Below are 20,124 nucleotides of genomic sequence, written 5' to 3' on the forward strand. Positions count from 1 at the left end.
TTAGAAGGCATGGGAGAACCAGGCAGAGACCTACTCTCTAGTGGAGTGGCTGCCCAAATGCCCAGACCCATAGCTTTTTATTTACTAGAATACACATTTGCCCTTTAGCAAAGCAAACAGACATCAATGGTAAGGTTTGGTAAACAATAAAGGATTATCAGGTTAGGGGATTACCTTCAGCCATTCAGCCAGCAGCAGGGTAATACAATGCTGATTCTCAGCCCTTGCTGAATATCAAAGTCCATCAGCCTTCTGATAGACTTCTCACATTTAGATGTTAACTACTTGTTGGTCTTTGCCTCCAGCAGGAAATCAATGGAAAAAATGTCCTCAGGTGAGGATTAAAAGTAACAATAATAAATTTTTTTTAAAAAAGTGTAACTAATAGGTATGAGGAAACTTCAAGGCCTTTCATGATGGTGCCACTGGGTTTACCCTCCATCCTAGGACTCATCGTGCTGCCAAAACATCCCACCTGCTCCTCTGGGGGATTTTGACCTCCTGCCCCCAAAGCCCTGAGGGATTTCCAACTCACTCATGAAACCTTTTGTGACAACCCCCAGCCACCCTTATTCTGCGATTCCATTGCCCTCCTTCCGAAACCTTAAAAAAAGGACACTTTCTTTGTTCTTGCTGCACTAATTATTCTCGGCATGAGCATCATGCCTAGTGGAATGCAGTAGTGCATTTCTACCTGATAGTCTATTTTTCTCTTTAAAAACTGTGGACAGTGGCCTTATTTCCCTCTTAGGATTGTCTGACTGTGAGGCCATTATGCAGGGTATTGTCACAGTTCATGGACCTACCTATCTAATGCCACCCTCAGAAACGGTTAATTTTGAAATCTGAAGGAAACAGAAGCAGCCCAGGTGTTGTCACATTGAGTTTGGATTCTGGAGGGCATGGCATTCTCAGTGTGTCTTGACAACAGGAGATCTTGGGTAGACTCTGAAGGCAGAGCAAGATCTGAACTGGCAGTTTCCTTACCATGAGAGTGGAAGATGCAGTGAGCACAGGGCAGTCTCCTTACCGTGAGAGTGGAAGCTGCAGAGGCTGCATGCCCCGGGAGCCAGAGTTCTCCATTTTCAACGAGTGCCCAGTAGATTCCACCATGTGGCTTCTGCTTAACACAGGAGCGTCAGGACTACTTTTACAGCTATTCATAGCAATGACTACCTTCCCTTTTCTACAGAAACAGATGTTGGACAGTGTGGAAGACCAATCAGTCTTTCCAAAATATTTCTTTCTGGAATGTTACAGAGCTTACGTGCATTCAATAGAATGCTAAAAATGTTTCTTGGCAAATAAACACCAAGGATTTTTTAAAATTTATGTAGTTTGTTTAAAGCCAAGGAATAAAGCCATTGAGTTGTGACCAAGCCACCCTCATAGTTCACTCTTCTTTTACCTCAGTGGGAGGCCTCCCTTCAAACATTCAAACAAAAATCAAGCCTGTCCAAAGATGAGCAGTATTTTACAAACTTTTTGAAGAGGCTTCCTTAAATTCTGGGGGGAAATGCCCGATTTGATATTTTACCTTTTTGGGTGATGGATATTTTGAATTCCTGTCAATACTTTCCATCTTCACTCTGAGGTCAGCTCATTTGACCCTTTGGGTCTTGCTCTTAAGGGATGTTAGGACTGAGCGGAGATTAGTCCAGGGCTTCTTTTGACCCATGACTTTGGCAAAACCATCCTCTACCCAATATCTGTGAGTGATGAGGTTTTCCACTCCGGCTGTGTGAACGGGCTTGGTGTGGGTACCACACACGATTCCTTCCAGCCCTTTAGGGTGGTTCTCTCCCAGACCCATACTTTCATGATGCATGTGCTTTCTTCTCAGTACTCGGGGGAAACTCATACAGGCCATTGCTGTTCTTTTAGTGTGTAGCTCTCTCCTCTCTGCTTCCTTGATCTCCAAAGACTCAACTCTCTTCTCAACTCCAGGAGGCACGAGGGCTCCTTGGGGCTCCGTGCACTGGCCCCTCGCTCCAGGCAGTGAGCAGGAGCAAACGTAGGGCTCTCCCCTCCCGTGTATGCCGCACACCCACTGTCTTGCAACCCTTGCTACATATACTTTCCCCAGTTTTTTGGTTGTTTCAGGAGGTTCCTCCTGTCTCATCTTGGTTGGAAGCAGGAGCATTAGGTGTCAGTTTCCCCCGGAGGCCGTTTTTCTTCTTTTCCAATCTGGAGCCTCTTTCCCCTTATCTTGGTTTTTACTTTTTTTCCTCACCTTTATCCTTTGTTACAAGATACAAGTTCCCTAAATCTGTTTTTATTTATCTGTCTGAATTTCCTTCACTGTTTCAAGAGGGCACAAATGAGATAGACCTTTGGTCATGACTTGATTTCTGACTTGGATTCTTGATAGAGACCAGCCCCAGACTCGGACAGAAGCTAAATGGGCCCCAAAGCACCGCCGCCCCCCTCGCCCCTGCCCCCCAGCAGATGCTGTGATTGTGTTCATTCCAAAGCTGGATGTTGGTGGTTATTGTCTTTTATGTCGTCTTGTGCAGATTTTAAGGTGTGATGGGCCAGGGCTGCTTTTTTTTTCTCACCAGGATTAATAAAAGCTCCAGAATCTAGCAAATAGCAAGTTATATCCCGCAGAGAAACAAGCTCTAATGGTTCTCAGTTGACAGGCTTTTCTGGTGAAGCACAGTTGTTATTCCTCGGACAGAGTGCTGAACAGTGGTTTCCTTAAGTGGCAGTTAGTTCCCTACGCCGTGAATATCAACTTAGAGGCGACAGCCAACGGGAGCTTGCTTTCTTTCTGTTCCATGGAAAAAGGACTGTGATTTTCTTGACCTCACATTGCGAGGCGTGAATTTTAATCTGCTTTCTAAAAATGTTTGGCAAATGGCAATTGACATAGAATCCTTCGTCTTTTCAACGGTTGCCTTTGCAGTGACGGTGCCTCTGAGGGGTCTGAGGCCTTTGTCATCAAGGGTGCTCTCAGGAACACAATGGCCTGCTTTCACCGGCCCGGCGGACCCAGATAGGTAAGTTCTGAAAAGTTCCTAACCTGCCACAGAAAGGAGTCAGTGTGCCGCAGGGGGAAATGCCCTGGTGTGTCTGATGAAGACTACCGAGCAGTTACTGTCTTTGCGGGAGGTTCTCACACTGGGGTCTGATGGATGCAAAGACTCCTGGTCCTCAGCCTGGACGCTTCCAGTGTCAAGTGATCATCGTACTGGCACGTCGTCGTGATGACGATTCGCTGTTGGTTTGTTTCTTGGTTGACTAAGTATTTACCGGAAATCTGCGCTGTGGCAGGTCCTGTTCCAGGCTGTGTTCATAGCCATGAGCAGTTCCCTCCTCTCACTGAGGGAACATTAGTTGGTGTTATTATTCTAATTAACTCCTGGGGGATCTTGAGAAAGTCAGTTTTTTTATCCTGAGTGTCCTGGGCTCCAGTGCCAAAGCATGGAGCTTGCTACATGCTGTTTAAGGTTCTTAGAAAGAAAGCAAAGGGTGAGATGAAGGAAGCTCAGAGCTGTGATTACCAGTTTGGGGGAGCCCAGAATGAGCTTGGTCTTGGGAGTGTTCACAGACGCTGGGTGAGCCACGCTCAATACGCTGTTTCTCTCATCCCTCCGCCCAGGGTGGTCTGTTGTCTCCCTGACATTTGGATCTACTGATGCTTGTAATTGGCTGGCAACCAACTCTGCTCTTTTCATTATTTTGTTCTTTAAATTGCCTGCACTCTGGGAGAAAGGCTTATCTGCCTTCCCAGTCAACATGCTTCGGATTCTTCGACACCTCATTCCCTCCAGGCTGGCTCTCACGGTGCCTTCTTAATGGCGCTCTTGATTCCGCCTTCCGCATTTTAGGCGGTTGATGCTTGGCGATCTCCACTGGACCCTCTCGTGAGTGTGTTTCTAGGGATCAATGCCTTGCTGTGTGTGGGTCCAGACAAGCACGCCCCTGTTTTGAGCCCCCCGCCTTTGTGGGTGGGAGTTGATTTGTGGCCATTTTCTCGGGGGAAGAAGAATTGGATGGGAAACTGGTCTGTTTCTCAGAGGGAATAATGAGATTGTTGATGAGGGTCTTTTTCACTAGAAAGGAAATTTAATGACAGTTTTGGTGAAGGCATGTGAAAGTCTGTTTCATTGGGTAGCGGGTGGTGTCTGCCTGCCTCGCCTGTGTTCATAGAGCGACCGTTGCCCACGGACGATGGGCCGCTCATACAATGAGCTGCTGGACAGCGAAGATCTAATGTTGTATGGAATGTGCATTATCAACTCACTACCACACCCCCCCCTCCCCGATTTTTCGCTCTAATTTGTGTCACGTGGCATTCACGGAATTTTCACTCGGCTCGCACTGGTTCTCTAGCTCTCTGCCTGTCACTGCGCGTAGTCCTCTTCCCTGTCCCGGATGTGGGTTTACCAGTAGTGTTCGGTAACTTCTGGCTTCTTTCTCATCGCCCATCGTCCAGTGTCATCGTTCACATCGCAGGATCCTCCCGGCCTAAGGCAAACGAGGCCTCAGCGTGGATGGAGCACAGCGTCTCCACCTCCCGGTCCTCGTTCCTGGACCACAGGACGTCTGTCCCACTGAGCGGAGCCGGGGGAGTGACCACGGTCGATAAAAATCCTCAGCGACGATGACTGTGTGCCACCTTGCCCCTCATGGCCTGAGGGGCTGGAGAATCTTTACTGACAGCCGTGCTCCCCAAGGAGCCCACAGGCTGGCCCTCGGAACCCATGGGGCAGCTTGGTCTCCGGAAGCAGCCAGGCAGTGCCACAGGGGCTCCAGCCAGTGTCCTCTCTTTGCCATCGAAGCAGCATGTCAGGGTGGGAGGACCATGGACACCACGGAGGGCTGGCTCTGCATTTCCCTGGGGAGGAGAGGACGCTCACACAGGCACTGGGTGCCGCCGGCGCGGAGTGAGAGCAGCAGAGGAGCCGTGACTGCGGTCCTTCCGTCCGTGTTGGCGGCGGTGCCATGGGCCGGGGCGCAGCGGGCCGGGGGAAGCAGGGTTGGGCTGCAGTTCTGAGGTGGGGAGCTTTCTTCTCAGGTCTGTTGTTGCGAGAGGTTGTGTGATGTGGAAAGATCGGCTTTTATCGTTCTTGCTGTTGTTCCTTCTCCATTGAGTGGTGGATTTGGCAGGGACCCTGCTTTCATCTAAAACTGTCTACTGTCTCTACACATGGAGTTACACCAGAGTTTGATGCTTGCAAGTCACTCAAGGAAGTGGTTTGCTGAAAAATGTGGACTCTGTGGAAATATTCTATGACCCCGTTTTCTCCTCCCCCATTTCCTGGAGGTCAGAGGAAACACATGATTGAACTCTTCCGCTTGTCTGTTCTTACCAACTCTGACAGCTGCACCCCTGGGGCTCACCTCTCCCCAGAAGACCAGGGATAATCGGGCGTCGGGACCTCCCTGTCACAGTGGACGGTGTGGGAGACCCCGAGAGGAGTTTTATCAGCGTGTGTATCGCGTTTCCCTGTAAACCTGAGGAAAATCACCCGTAAGATGTCTCAACTGATGGTTCCAACTTGGGGCTGCCCTGCAGCCCGAGCCGGTGTGATATCATTCTCTTACCAAAAAACAATCTTTAGTTAAAAATGTAAAAAAGGAGAAAAATGATCATTGATTCTCAATCTTCCACCCAGAGATCGCCACTTTAGATATGGTAAATACTAGCTCTTAAAAGGCATGATTATGGAATCTAACACATGCAAATGTACATAAGTATGATAATATACATATTTTTAAAAGGAGTAATAGTGCGTGTCCTGTGTTGGAAGGTGCTCCTTTCACTAGGTGATGCTTCACATATATGTGTGTGTATATATGTTTGATTTTAGGGAGAGGAAGGGAGAGGGAGAGAGAAAAACATCAATGATGAGAGAGAATCACTGATTGGCTGCCTCCTGCACGCCCCCTACTGGGGATGGAGCCCACAACTCTGGCATGTATTCTGACCGGGAATTGAACCGTGACCTCCTGGTTCATGGCTGGACGCACAACCACTGCACTACACCGGCCAGGCCTCAGTGATACTTCTTGGTCAGTTTCTCCTGTGGTTAAAGGGCCTCCTGCGCACCTGCCTAAGGCCGGCGTCCCCGTGTGCGGGGCTCCACGGTGTCATTAAACCTGTTACTGGACATTGGAAGCGAAGGCTGCCTGTGCTGTGGTTCCCCTGTGGGTGTCACAGGAACACGAAGACCTTTCTGTTTGGACATCTGATCAGTGAGGAGCTGAGATCTGCTGGACCAGAACTTGGAAACCTGACCCCAGGCGCGTGGGAACCTGCTGGGGGATTTCCACGGAATCACTTACTGCTGTTGCGTCTTAACGTCACTACATTTTCTCTGTGCAACATTTGGATCTCACGTTACATTGGGTCAGCACGCAAACATGGAGAGATTCTGTTCCCGGGTAGCAGGCTACATACAAGGTGGCTAAGAGCGCGCCCGAGTCGCTCGCATTGTATTCATGAAGACGGCGGATGAATAAGGGAGGCGCAGTACCCGCCCCTGGTAAATGGGGAGTCCAGTGCTTGCCTGGTGCCAGGCAGGGAGGAAGGGCCTGTGTCGGTAGCGGGAACCTGTCTTCCTCCTCTCGGGGTCGCTCAAACTAAGTTTTTTAACGTGCGAAAGAAGGGCCCACAGCAACGGGTTTTCTGATTTTTCAGGGAAAGCTGGAAATGACATTTATTTATGGAAAACTCCCAATTCCTCAGTGTGGCAGTGACTGCCACCGCTTTAACACAGCGCAGGCGGAGCGGGAGGCATCGCGGGCCTGTCTCGCCCTCGGGTCTGCAGCGCGGTAGGCCCGGGCCGGTCCTCAGCTCTGGGATTGAGCAAATCCTTCAGAAAGCGAAGGCTTTGCCTCCCACGTCCGTCTTCCCGGGGTTGTTGTAAAGAGAGATGTAATATATAAAAGCCAGGAGATTTCCAATAGGCCGTCACTTAAGGGAAAAAAGGATGCACAACAGGGTGTGACAACCATTTATGGGTTCCTAAGGCCCCCACGTGAAGTGTGTAAAACCTCCCATTGTCTGCAGAGCGCAGCAGGGGCGGCGCATTCCAGCTCATCGGCGGGCGGTGGCTACGCAGCTAGTAACTGCTTTCTGCAGAACCCGGAACCAAGAGTTGGAGTCGATTCTGGACTGCTCACACTTCAGTGTGGGGTGCGTGTGAAGTGTATGTTTAAACGTGTGATGCTGGGGGACCTCGGAACCCATGGAGCCTGAAACCCACAGAGCACAGTGCCTTCCGGTCTGCGGGTGCTCTGCTTGTGGCCTCTCCCCGCCTCCCCGTCTCCGTGCCCTTCTGCTCCTCACTGTGTTGCTGAAGAGCCGGAACCATCCCCGAAGCAAGGCCTGGCCTGGAGTGGACATGCATGCCTCCGTGTGGGTGAACGTGTGGCCAGGCGCTCTCTCTTAGGTGCAGAAAGAGGTGACATTGGCCTAGCATGCTGCTTTAAAAAACTAGACATGACCCTTTTATGAAAAAAAAATATATATTTTTATTTATTTCAGAGAAGAAGGGGGAGAGAAAGAGAGAGAGAGAGAGAGAGAGAGAGAGAGAGAGAGAGAGAGAGAGGAAGGGAGAGGTAGTGAGAGACAGAAACATCAATGGTGATCATTGATCGGCTGCTCTCCCCCACGCCCCACACTGGGGATGGAGCCCACAACCTGGGCATGTGCCCTGACTGGGAATCGAGCCATGACCTCCTGCTTCATCGGTCGACGCTCAACCACTGAGCCAAGCAGCCTGGGCTAGACATGATCCTTTTTATAATCATAGAACATTGGAGTTGGTAACGGAGCAGGGATTTAGATCGTCTCTAGCTGGTGCCAGAGGTGAGGCCTCGCGTAGAATCAATAACCTACTTCTCTGAGGATTATCCAGCCTCAGCTTGGTTTCCACATTTTGGTCAGTTTGTTCCCTGGCGGAGAACGTGGTCCCACTGGTGCTGTTTTCCCGCTGTGTACACAGTGCAGTGCGGGGAGTGGCAGCCCTGAGGCCCCACAGCCCGCGGGACACTGCAGTGCCAGCTCTGCCACCTCCACGCTGGCTCGACCTCTCTTGGCTGATCTTTGGCGCTTGCCCAGCCGTGTGCGGGCGATGCTAGTGTCAGTCACCACTGGGCCTCTCCCAGCGCTGCTCCCTCCAGTGGCTAGTCGACTCAGAAGTCCCCGGAGAGAGATGACCCATCGGTATGCCCGCTCATTAATTTTGCAAAACACGTTGATCACTACCCCATGGTTTTCTTTACGTGCATTTAAATGGCTTCCAGTCCCCACTAAACAGACAAATGCTTTACGATTTTCTAAAATATGAGAGAGAAACAGTGATTCACGGGTTGCCTCCTGCATGTGTGATGACTGGGGCCGCAGATCGAACCTGCAACCCAGGTATGTGCCTTTGACCAGGAATCAAACCTGCGACCCTTCGGTGCTCAGGCTGATGTGCTAACCACTGGCCATACCGGCCGGGGCTCTCATCGGCATTTATTTAGGGTTTACAGTCTAAGGGAAGCAGCACCTTAGTCTGATGTGTGATCAAAACCCTTGGTTGGAGATGGTATAGCACCGCTTTCAGTTTCTCTGTTGGAGTAGATATTTTTGTACTCCCTCTTCCTAAATATTTCATAAATTTAATGCAGTGGAGGTTCGATCAGAATAACAAAACGGCAACTTTTCCTCCAAAATGATGTACACGTCGCCATCCATCACACTTTCCCTGCTGCCTGACGTTTTCAGCTGCCTGTGACCTACTTAGGGGTCGCCTGACGAGATGAGGGTTCCTGGGGAGTTTTGCGAGGCCGTCGCAGTGGATCCGCCCTTGTGCTTGCGATTCCCGCCTCGTTCCCGGGCGGACGACGGCCAGCCCGGGCCTGCACACCCGCCGCCTTCTTGTTGGGTGGACAAGCTTTCTGTTGTGATTGTCAGGAGCGGTAGCATTTGATTGTTTGGCTTCCGAGCGCACTGTGCATGTATCTGCGGGCATTCTAGCAGGAGGCATGTTAATCCTGCGTTCACCTCACTTCCATCCTTGTTAGTGAGCATTTCCCGTCCACGTCTCCTGCCCACAGGCTAATCGATCAGTTAGGAGTGAGGCAGGAAATTGCCCCGTGGAGTGCGATTCGTTTGAAGAGGCGGACACAGGGAAGCCCTCATGGCAAACTCTTTGAAAGGGAGCGAGTCCTGAGTTACAGCTCAGCGGCGAGAGGGAGGAGCGTGGGCCTGCGGGCAGGGGCTCTGACTGATGGCCAGAGAGCGGAACACACAACAGAAAGTTACAGAAATGGGGCTTCCTTTCCGAGCAGTTTGTAGGAAGATGTAGCAAATCTTGAACAAAATAGAGCGTGTCTGACCTCTCACTCCGGCCTGTCCTCAGGCTTGACCAGTGGTCTCCTCTGGAGCAAGTACCTCCTTCAGGACTCGCTGCCCCACGCCCGATGCGAGGGCCGCCCTGGGCAGGCATCCCTCCTGCCCTCTGCAGGGCCAGCTTCCGTCCCCCACGATGGCCAGTGGGACTCGGAAGTCAGCGTGGGAATCACTGACATGGCACGCTGGGAGCAGTGTGTGTGTGTGTGTGTGTGTGTGTGTGTTTAATACGTTTAATATGTGTTTATTGATTTCAGGGAGGAAGGGAGAGGGAGAGAGAGAGACATCAGTGATGAGAGAGAATCATTGACTGGCTACCTCCTGCACACCTCCTACTGGGGATCGAGCCTATAACTGGGCATGTGCCCTGATCAGGAATCGAACTGTGACCTCCTGGTTCATAGGTTGATGCTCACCCACTGAGCCACACTGGCCAGGAGGTAGCAACGTTCTTGACACCAGTACAGTTCTTCCCGCAGATGCACCCGCGTTGCTTATCCCAAGAAAGCGAATCCCGAAGCCACACGGACCCCAGAAGGTGCCTGTGTGGTGCCAACACGCAGGCCTTTTCTGAAATATCACTCAGGGCTTTTTCATTGTCACGAGCGCTGAGAAAAGCCGTGCACTGTGACCCAGTTTAGTGTCGGCCATATTTCTTGCCAACAGCTTATTGCTGGGACCCTGGTTCTCCCACGGCTTAAACAGGATCAGGTTGGCTTGTCACAGTCTCTCCTCCCGTCCACACAAGCAATCACACCGCCCAGTGGGCGCCATTACCGCCTTCATTAACCCCGCCGCCTGCTGCAACGAATGGATTTCCATGTGTGTCCGGGAGCCGCTGCTGCTGACAGTTCAGATTATCCGGACCAGAGGGGCGCGTCCGTCCTGCCCGGCGTGGGAGTGCCAGGGTAGGGACAGACCTCGTCCGCAGCCACGCGGACTTCGCAAACGCTGTGCGAACGCTGTGCAAACACCGTGCCTGGTCCCGTGCTGACAGCGAAGGGGGACAGCTGGCCCATTATCGGTCCCCATTTTCTTTCGTCCCTTGAGGCTGCCTCAGATCTTTATTTTCACAAAACAGATTCCGATGCAGGACCTACTGATGAGGCCAGCGGTTTAGTGCCCCATGGCTGAGGGGTTCAAAATGCTCGTCTCCCCGCTGTGGGCGCCTGATGAAGGGGTGCTGGGTGGGAGGGGGGTGCGTGCTTCACACGGAGTACTGTCGCGGAAACGCTGCTCGCGGACAGTGGCCACTCACCTCCCTCTGTGGGCGTAGCCATGGGTCCCTGGCCCCATGACAGGTCACAGAACCCTCAGGTGCGGTTCCCAGTGGGGTGCCACGGCTCCAGGGGCGGGAGGGAGCTGGGTACCCGGGGCCAGAGCAGGGAAAGCTCAGTGTGCGCCACGCGTGGTATTGTGGGGACCATCCTGCTGGGTGAGCGGTGCCCATGGCAGGTGGAGCTGCCAGCCCAGCGCCCTTATATTTAAACGAGTAGAGAGACTTCCAAAGGAACGCCGCAGCCCCCCCCGCCCCCCCAAGCAGGTCAGCGCTGTGGTCTGATTCCGTGGGAAGGGGGTCGTCCAGGCAGAAAGAGGAAGGGCCAGGGGACGCAGGGGACACTCAGTCTCGTGGTGCTGGGGGTGGAGGGCCGCTCGGACTGGTGTGTGGACCGCGGTGGGGAACATTCATGCGTGTAAGTGAAGGGTTTCTCTGCCTCCTGGCTTTATCATCTGAATCAGGGGTGGGGAACTCTCTTCTGCCAAGGCCGTTTGGATAGTTATAATGTCATTCTCGGCCACACAGAATGACCGGCTTAGACATTAGCCTGCTCCATTGGGTCGAACGTTGGATGAACTCTCCCCACCTGCCTTGGCAGGGCCAGACCACATGATTTCGCGGGCCGGACGTTCCCCGCCCCTGGTCTAGATGCTGAATTCTGGGTCCAAATCGTTGGGAAGGGGGCCCTCAGAACGGCCTTGGGCATCAGCTTCTGCCTCTGCACCCTCTGGCGTTTGTTTGTGCCCACATGGCGGATGTGGTGGCAGGACATGGTGGCCGGCCGTCTCCCCTCCTCGCGTGGCCTCCACCCGAGGTCTCGCTGGTGGTGGTGGCCCTTTGAGACTCTGCTTTGCGTTCACCCAGGATGGACTCCAGGTCATCAGCCCCACAGCCTCTGCCGAGCTGGCAGGAGTGGGGGCCTGCTCTCAGCTGCCTCCACGGCTCTCTCACGGGGACAGAGACCTGGGGAGGTAGCGGTCATGGAATTCACACCCAGCTTTTCTGGTTGCCGTTCCCACTGGACTGTGTTGCTGATGCAGGCCCTCCCAGAGTACCAGTGAGCCAGGAGGTCACGGTTCGATTCCCAGTCAGGGCACATGCCCGGGTTGCAGGCTCGATCCCCAGTAGGGGGCGTGCAGGGGCCAGCAGCCGATCAATGATTCTCTCTCATCACTGGTGTTCCTCTCTCTCTCTCCCTCTCCCTTTCTCTCTGAAATCGATGAAAAAGTAAAAATAATTTAAAAAATTATAGTTACTAATAAAAGAAGAGCAGCCGTATCTTCTTACGCTCACATTTGCCGCAGTGTGACTTCCAGGGAGGCTTAGCGGTTTCAGCTCCCAGGCCTGCTCTTGGTGAAGTGGGATTATATAAATCCCCTCGCTCTTCCATTTAAATTTCATACGGGGAGGTTATTTTGGGGTGTTTGAGGTTCCCTCCCCAAAATGAAATGCTCTGTGCTGCCTGGAATCTCTCTCTTTCTAATCTGGTCCTCTGGGCACTGGTTACTCCCCTCTGGGCTGCCGGGAATGCGGGGAATGCCAAGGCACCCGCTTTGTGAATACGCCCCGAAGGCATTCGCACTGTCAGATGGAATTCCTGGACAGACTGAGTCACCTCCCGTGATGCTCAGAAAAATAAAAACAAGTGCAAAATCTCATTCACACCACACAAAAACATATCTGATTTGTTTGGCCAGTTTCATTGTGTAAGAGGGGAGAGGATAAATATTTACAAAGATTTGTAACCCTGGTCAAGCACAGCCATGTTTAATCTCGGTTTAAAAAAAGAGGTGTGTTGGGGGGGCAGCTTTCAAGCAGTGTAGCGTTTGCTAAGGAAGAACTCAGATGTCCATGGTGGTGGGCAGCACCTGGGAGCGCCGTTCGCTGGGATCCACAGCGAGGAGGGAGCCAGGGAAGCGCCCGCTGCGTTCGTTCATGAACGGGGAAGTGGGGTGGGGGGGGGCAGGGGGCGTGGTCCCAGGGAACGTGGTGCCTGAGAAACCCTGCGGGAGGGTTTGAAAGTTTATCCATAACAGATGAGTGCTGAGCCGGTCATGTTCATTTTTACCGGCCGTGCTGACTGGGCTGTTGCAGTGGCATGAGTTTTGCCTTAACTTGCCATTAACATCTCAGAGATAAAACTGGCAGCACTCCCCCTCCCCCGCCCCCAAATATCTTTTACTTTAGAAATAGCCCCTGAGGAGAAGCAGAAAGGCTTTGGAGAGAATTTATGAAGTGGGAGTTACAGGCTAGAGTCCAGTGGTCGGCAAACTCATTAGTCAACAGAGCCAAATACCAACAGGACAACGATTGAAATTTCTTTTGAGAGCCAAGTTTTTGAAACTTAAACTATATAGGTAGGTACATTGTTATTAACTGAATTAGGGTCCTCCTAAGGCTTAGGAAGAGCCACACTCAAGGGGCCAAAGAGCCACATGTGGCTCGCGAGCCGCAGTTTGCCGACCATGGGGCTAGACGAATTTCTTGCAAAGTGTGAGCCACGTGACCCCAGGTTTACAAATACCACGTGGCTAGTCACAATGCGATCATTCCCATGCGGCCCTGCTCGGCCTCACACTGTGCAGAGCCTGAGGCAGGGCTGGGCGGGGCTCCTTCCCGGCCCCACGGCTCCCGTGGGTCAGTGGGTCAGAGAGCTGCTGCGTCTGCCTGGGGGGTTGGGGGGTGGGGAGTGGGGTGGAAAGAGAGATGAGCCTCACGGGAACAGGGAAGGATGGAAGACTAGTGAGATGTACCCCTAATTAGACAGCCTGTGCTGGGGCACTGAGCAGACGGGCCGCCTGGTCCTGGTGGTTGCGGTGTGGGGCCTCCGTGGGCCTGCGTTTCCCAGTGACCAGGGCGAGAAGCGGGTGTTGGAAGGAGTTGGCCTGATCACACCTGCCATGTGTCCCCGCCTCCCCCTGGGTGTGCCCCCTGTCCTGGGAACCCCCCGTCCTTCACTTTGATTGCACGTGAAGCTATTATTTCAGCCGCTTCATTGATTACGTGGGCTCTTCGGAAAGCCTGAGGACCCAGTCATCGATTCTAAGTTACCGTCTTTATGAGATGTCTAAATCATTAACCCCCTCTAAGAAGGGGTGTCTGGGAGTTATTGGGAGTGACCTGCGAAGTGTGCACAGGTCAGGCATGTGGGTACTAGGTCGTTCATGATGCTGGTCCCACCGTGACGCTGTGAGTTAGTGCTTGTCCCACGTGTCCTGACGTGGTTATTTTCGCCGTTGAGTGGACTCTGGGTTATGGTTTCTGCTGTTAAGTTTGTTTACAGATCACCAAGGGGCTTCAAACTCATCTAAAAGCCCGCCACCTGGGCACGTTGTTGCCTGTGACAAACCCGCGGGGCTTCCACAGCAGGGCCGTCCTTTATGGGGGGCCTGGGGGTGTATTCGCGTCTCCCTGTCTGAGACAGAAGCTCACGTTCACTCCCAAAATGTTAGTCTTTTAAGAGCCACGCCTGAAAGCACTTGCTGTCACTGTCTTTGGATGTGAGCGGCGGGGGGATTCCAGCGCACATGGTCGGTAACAGGGGTCTCGTGTCTGTCTTGTGCTGGGTGCAGCTTTGTTATCCCTCCCGTGCCGCCTCCTTCCTGAGGCAAGCGTCGGTGTCCCTCAGAGTCACTGTGCGCATCTCACTAAAATTCCCTCGAGGCGCCTGGGCTGGACTGAGCTACGCACACCTTCTCTCTGCTTTTCCACCCCGGCCCATCCCACCTGCAAAAGGTTTCAGAAACCAGTTATTCAGTAACCAGCAGGTGGCACTAAGGGATGCCCCTCACCCACCCATTCCAAATGCAGTGCCGGCCCGGGTGTGTGGGCCTGGGATGGTGCCGGCCCAGGTTATGGGCATGGGCATGTTTATTCCCGCGGGAGGGCTCCAGTCATTACCAACTCAAAGGTCCCCATTGGTCACTCCACGGAGACTATGGCAAGGTCCTGGGGACATAGTGAGCCAGTGGACACAGTGCCTGCTCTTGAGGAGCTCAGAGTCTGAGGACAAGGCATCTCCTTCCATCACTGTAGTTTAATAACAAGTCAGACATGCATTCCTCACTTATCATGGAACATCTACTTATTGAGTAACCACCGTGGGGTAGGCGCCTGGATGCGGGGGGAGTGTAGCGGTGAGCATGCAGGAGCGGTCCTTTAGTACATTCCACACCCTTGACATTCATCTTGATTCGACCGAGAAGTTGGCAAAGTGTATAAACTTAAAGATCGACTCTTCAAAAATACGTACCATTAAAGCAGGACAGTGGGTCCCTGCTACAGAGTGCGCCTCCGTCCACAGCCAGGTCTGCTCCGTCCCCGTTAGCAGAGAGCAGTGTCGCTCCCCACCCGCCCGTGAGCATCTTCATCTCTTCCTCCGTTTCTTGCAGTGATTGCCAGCTTCCGAGGCACCGTCCCCTACGGCCTGTCGCTGGAGATCGGAGACACGGTTCAGATCCTGGAGAAGTGCGATGGTAAGTGGGCTGCTGCGGCCGAGGTGGTGCCAACAGGCCCTCCCTCCACAGTTTATGAAGTTCATACGCCCGTCCACCCCTGTGTCCGTCTGGATTTTCCCAGGAGTCACTGTGAACCATTTCTGACAAGACTTGTGCCTTGCCTTCAGCTCTTGGCGGATGAGAAATCATCGTTTGGTATTTTCAAGCTGATGCTATTTCTCCCTAATATTGTTTCCTTATAGTCACTGGATGCTGAAAGAGAAAGCAACCGAGACTCCTGTGTTGGTGGGAGTCCATGGCACACTCGAAACCCTGCCTTAGACTCTCGAGGGACGGGTGGATTCCCCAGGACAGGAATCCTTCCCCCGGTGGGGTGACCAGCGCCTCGGGGAAGGCCCCCACCCCGGGGGGGACTCTGTTCTCAAGCTGCAAGCTTGTCCCTCCTCCCGCCCTCCAAATTTGGACTAAAATTACTTGATGCATTTGTAACACTAGTGGGATATATTATATGAAATTGTATGATGATGACTAATTTATGTAGCAGGTAACATTAAGTCAGGATACCCAATACATTCTCAAGTAAAATTTCTATTCCGGCTGTGCAAAGCATCCTTCAACTTTAGTCCCCCAAAAAATCCCGGATGAAGGGACTATTCTTTGCTAATAGAATGAACACATTTTAAAGTCCCATCAGTTTCTCCCAAAATATTCATTTTCCTCCAAGCCTGTTGTCCTTATTAGGAATCTACAATATGCTGATGTTCTACCATAGGAGGGTTCACTATTGATTAAATTGTGTTCCCCCAAACAGCTATTACATTCGGTTGGAGCCTGGCGTTAGGTGGGGGTGGTGCGTGGACATGTACGCTGTCTACTGAAATTGAAACCTTAAAAGAGGTCATGCTTTCTGAGTCGTCGCCAGATGCATTTGTCTGTGTCCACTTTGCATGCAGATCAGTACACAGTTTGCTTGGGTTTGGTGCAGGAAGATGGGCTCCCAGCCAGCGGGCTGTGTGTAATCTAACGCCTCTCTGTGCAGTACCATTGGACAGGCCTCTCTCTGACTCTTCTGCAAGCCTCCGAGTTTGGTTTCCATGAGAATAATGATTTAAGAATGGCTGTGTTTCTTGGGTATGTCTTTAAGCGCTTTAATAAGCCCTGAGGTATAGAAATTTCTGGTTTTCTATTCATCCTGCTTTCTCTGGGCTTGAAAACTGTCAGGCAGGACATTTTTACAGTATATCCTTAAAGAAAAAGAACTTACTAGGAGCAAATATATTTAAACACAAAGCTCAAGTATTCTTTTTGAAAATTCAATTAATCACAAAAATTCCATTCAGTAGAACATTTCTTGCATGGTAAAATAATTTCCTACCAGTAAACAAAGTGTTTTGTATCCTTGAAACTGTAAGTTGAAAATATTGTATTGATAGGGGCATATATATATATATATATATATATATATATACACACACACACACATACACACACACACTGGAGACAAGAGGCCTGGCGCACAAAAATTTGTGCACTCGGCGGGGAGGGGAGATCCCTCAGCCCGGCCTGTGCCCTCTCAATATATATCGCATATAATAAAAGGCTAATATGCAAATCAACTGAACAGCAGAACGACTGGTTGCTATGACACGCACTGACCACCAGGGGCAGATGCTCAATAGAGGAGCTGCCCCTGGTCATCAGTGAGCTCAACCAGAAGCTCATAGCTGGCGAGCGCAGCAGTGGTGGTAGGTGCCTCTCCCGCCTCCGTGGCACCACTAAGGATGTCCGACTGAGCAGGCCTAAGCCATCATCAGACATCCCTAAGGGCTCCCAGACTGTAAGAGGGCACAGGCTAGGCTGAGGGACCTCCCCCCTCCGCTGCACCCCAGTGCATGAATTTCATGAACTGGGCCTCTAATGTATGTATGTATGTATGTATGTATGTGTATGTATATGTGTGTGTGTGTGTGTGTGTGTCCTGTACTCATTTTATATAACAAAGGTATATTTCCCTGTAAGGGGGGGTGGGCTGTGAAATGGATCAGCGGGTGGCAGGTGAGGTGACGGGCCGCCTGCAGAATGGAAGTGATGGTGAGCTGGGCTGGACACTGAGCTGGTGAGAGTGGCCATGCATCCTCTTGGTGGATGAGCCCTGGCTTCACTCTGACTATTTTCCCCAGTTCTTTTCGTGTTGGTGTCAGGGCACAGCTTAGTGGTGAGACGGTCCTGTCCTTTGTGGAAGTATTTCCAGTGCCCCTGGCCCCACACACAGTGACGCAGAATCACTGACTGGGCCCCCTGTGCTGGGCTCCCCCATCTGGTGCTGGAAGGCTGACCCTACCCCAGGCCGTGGCTGAGGACCTGCCAGCTCGCTCCATGCTGTGGGCCGAGCCCTGCTCTCCAGGCACCGTGGGGGCCGTGTTGCCGGGCAGAGGGAGTTTGGAAATCTGTTCACTCTGTGCAGATCCCGGATTCCCTGAGGCAGCAGAGAGCAGATTGGCTTGTAATCATCGCTTTTAAAACATCCCAGTGGTTTCTTTACATGTGACTCTGATTGTTTCTCCACAGGCTGGTACAGAGGATTCGCCTTAAGAAACCCAAATATCAAGGTAAAGAAATTATTCCTTCTAACCACCATTACGGGATTTAAAAAGCCAGTTATTTTGCTTTATTATCCGATGGAAATTGCAGTTGGGGCTCTGCGTGGAAATGCCGCATGGCAAGACAGATTTTCATAAATTGGAAATTCCTTTGAACTCGGATTAGAGTTAAACTGCGCTACTCAGGTGCTAATCCCGTGTAACGCCGGCGGTGTGTCCCGTGAAGACCTTAATACGCTCATTAGATAGAAACAAAATCTTCTTGAAATGTGTTTCGCAGAGGGCGAAATTAAAATTCTGGGGGGAAGCACAGATGCCAAAAGAAGTATTAACGCGAGGTATTTATTGTTAGGTTTTCTGCAGTCTCGTTTGTAGAGTGTTGGTTGGGGAGACCGCTTTATGCGGCCGTATGTTAGGAGTTCCTCTGGGTTTCCACGGGGAACCAGGAAGCCAAGGGCTCATCTCTCTACCACTCCAGACGGAAATGAGACGCATTTATCTGTTTGCAGAAATCTTCAGGAATTGTGGTCGGAAGCGATGATTTTTGTTTCACCTTTCATTAGTGCAGTTATGATTTTTTAAAACATATTTTTATTGATTTTAGAGAGGAAGGGAGAGAGAGGGGGGAGTAGAAGCATCAATGATGAGAGAGAATCATGGCTCGGCTGCCTCCTGCATGTCCTGTACAGGGGATGGAGCCTGCAACCCGGGCATGTGCCCTGACTGGGAATCAAACCATGACCTCCTGGTTCATAGGCCGATGCTCAACCACTGAGCCACACCGGCCGGTCCAGTTTATGATTTTGACACTAATCCTGACCTATATCTACATTTTTCTTCTTTATTCTAATCTCCCCAGCTTTCACCCATACTTCCTCATTCTCTAGTATTTTTTTTTTAATATATCTCATGTTCCTTTTGTTGTTGAATTCTGGCTTTATTAGGATTATAGATAAGAAATTATGTAATTTCTCCGTTGCCCGTCTTTCTGCCTTTTAACCTTTTTCTGTACGATGCAACATGGTTTAATTCCTTTGTTTTGTTTACTTTAGGCCATTCTAAAGGAGAGCCTGAGGGGCCATAGAGTATACAGATTTAATTTTTTAAGACTTAGCCTCATTGCAAGTTATTTTTGGACATCTGCTGCTCACATGCAAATGTAGCTTCCTTATTTAATTATCCGTTTAGAACTTGTTTGAAGAAAATAATTTATTCGGCTTCTGTTATTTCTGTCATTCTTCTAATCTCAGATTCGGACTTTTTCCTTATTCATTATAATATCTCTGTTAATCTTACTGTACTGAGGCAAGTTTAAATTTTGAAGGAAAAAAAAGTATTTTTAAGCCTGTTTACCTCTTTCCTACTGTTGTATGTATAGAATTTGGTTATTAAGTTTTATGGGATCCTTGGATCCACAGTGGTGATAATGTATTCAAATGACATTTGCTTTCCTAAATATTTAATTGAATTTGTCACTTGATTATACATCAGCAAAATCATTCCGAGGATATTGTCATTTAATGGACAATAAAATTGATGCTCATGTTTAAAATGTTGTTCCTTTCAGTTTCCCATTGAGAACAAAGGAACAGCGGGCTTGTCCTGTCGTTGCCTGCAGTGACAGCTCTGAGCGGCGGGCTCCCGGTGGTTAATTGGGTGCCGCCGCCGCGGCAGCGGGTGATTAATGCCGCTGTTCGCATCGGGGTCTCCCGGAGCACTGACTGCCCACGTGGCCTCCCAATTCAAGTCGCTGCTTTCGTGGATATTGTTACATACACACACGGGCGTTTGGAGAGAAGAAAAAGAACATCCCACACAAACCACAGCACCAAAAGCAGTCTTTTTGTCAAACCACGCCATATTTTCATAAAATTCAATAGAACATGCTTCCTAGGCAGGATTCCCAAAATTTTTAAAAAATTTCTCTTATGAAATATTTTTTTGAGTGAGCTTTAATTTTTTGGTTATGTTTGTTTCAGAGAAGCTTAACTTTGTACCCCAGTGAGGAGTAGAAAAGGAATGAATGGATCTGAGGAATGAATGGATCCAGCCTCTCGGATGGGGTGGCGATGTGGTGTCTTCCCCCCCAACCCACCCACCCCCGTCCACGTTGCTGTGGTTGTAGGCTGTGCGTTACCATGTGACTGTGAAAACACCACACCTCACAGACGGCTCGCACCCTCACCTTCGTGCTTTCTCTTCCAGGGCATCTTTCCTTCCAGCTACGTTCACTTGAAACATGCTGGCGTGAAGAACAAAGGGTGAGCCATGAGTTTTGTTCATAGCCGCAGGGTTTTCACAGAGCCGTCGCTCATTCCAGATCGGAAAGGCGTAGTCGCACGGCATGGGCAGAAGACATCGCTGCCCATGCCGTGCGATGAAGAGGGACAGCGCCCGGGCAGCGGGTGGGGAGCGTGAAGGAGCCCGTGTGTGTGT

The 20,124-nt window shown here is 51.0% G+C and overlaps 1 protein-coding gene across 1 annotated transcript in view; it reads left to right on the plus strand.

Annotated features, from left to right (window-relative positions):
• Positions 1–13,096: 13,096 nt before the first annotated feature.
• Positions 13,097–20,124, plus strand: part of DOCK4 (dedicator of cytokinesis 4) — a gene marked incomplete at its 3' end in the record, with an annotated part of 102,802 nt that continues 95,774 nt past the window's right edge. The window contains exons 1-4 of the mRNA XM_015559687.1: positions 13,097–13,124; positions 14,993–15,106; positions 17,657–17,697; positions 19,894–19,949. Of these exons, the coding sequence (XP_015415173.1) occupies positions 13,097–13,124; positions 14,993–15,106; positions 17,657–17,697; positions 19,894–19,949 (239 nt within the window). The remainder of the gene's footprint in view (positions 13,125–14,992; positions 15,107–17,656; positions 17,698–19,893; positions 19,950–20,124) is intronic.

The sequence above is a fragment of the Myotis davidii genome, unplaced genomic scaffold, assembly GCF_000327345.1.
Source record: "Myotis davidii unplaced genomic scaffold, ASM32734v1 scaffold573, whole genome shotgun sequence".
In the NCBI taxonomy this organism is placed as follows: Eukaryota; Metazoa; Chordata; class Mammalia; order Chiroptera; family Vespertilionidae; genus Myotis; species Myotis davidii.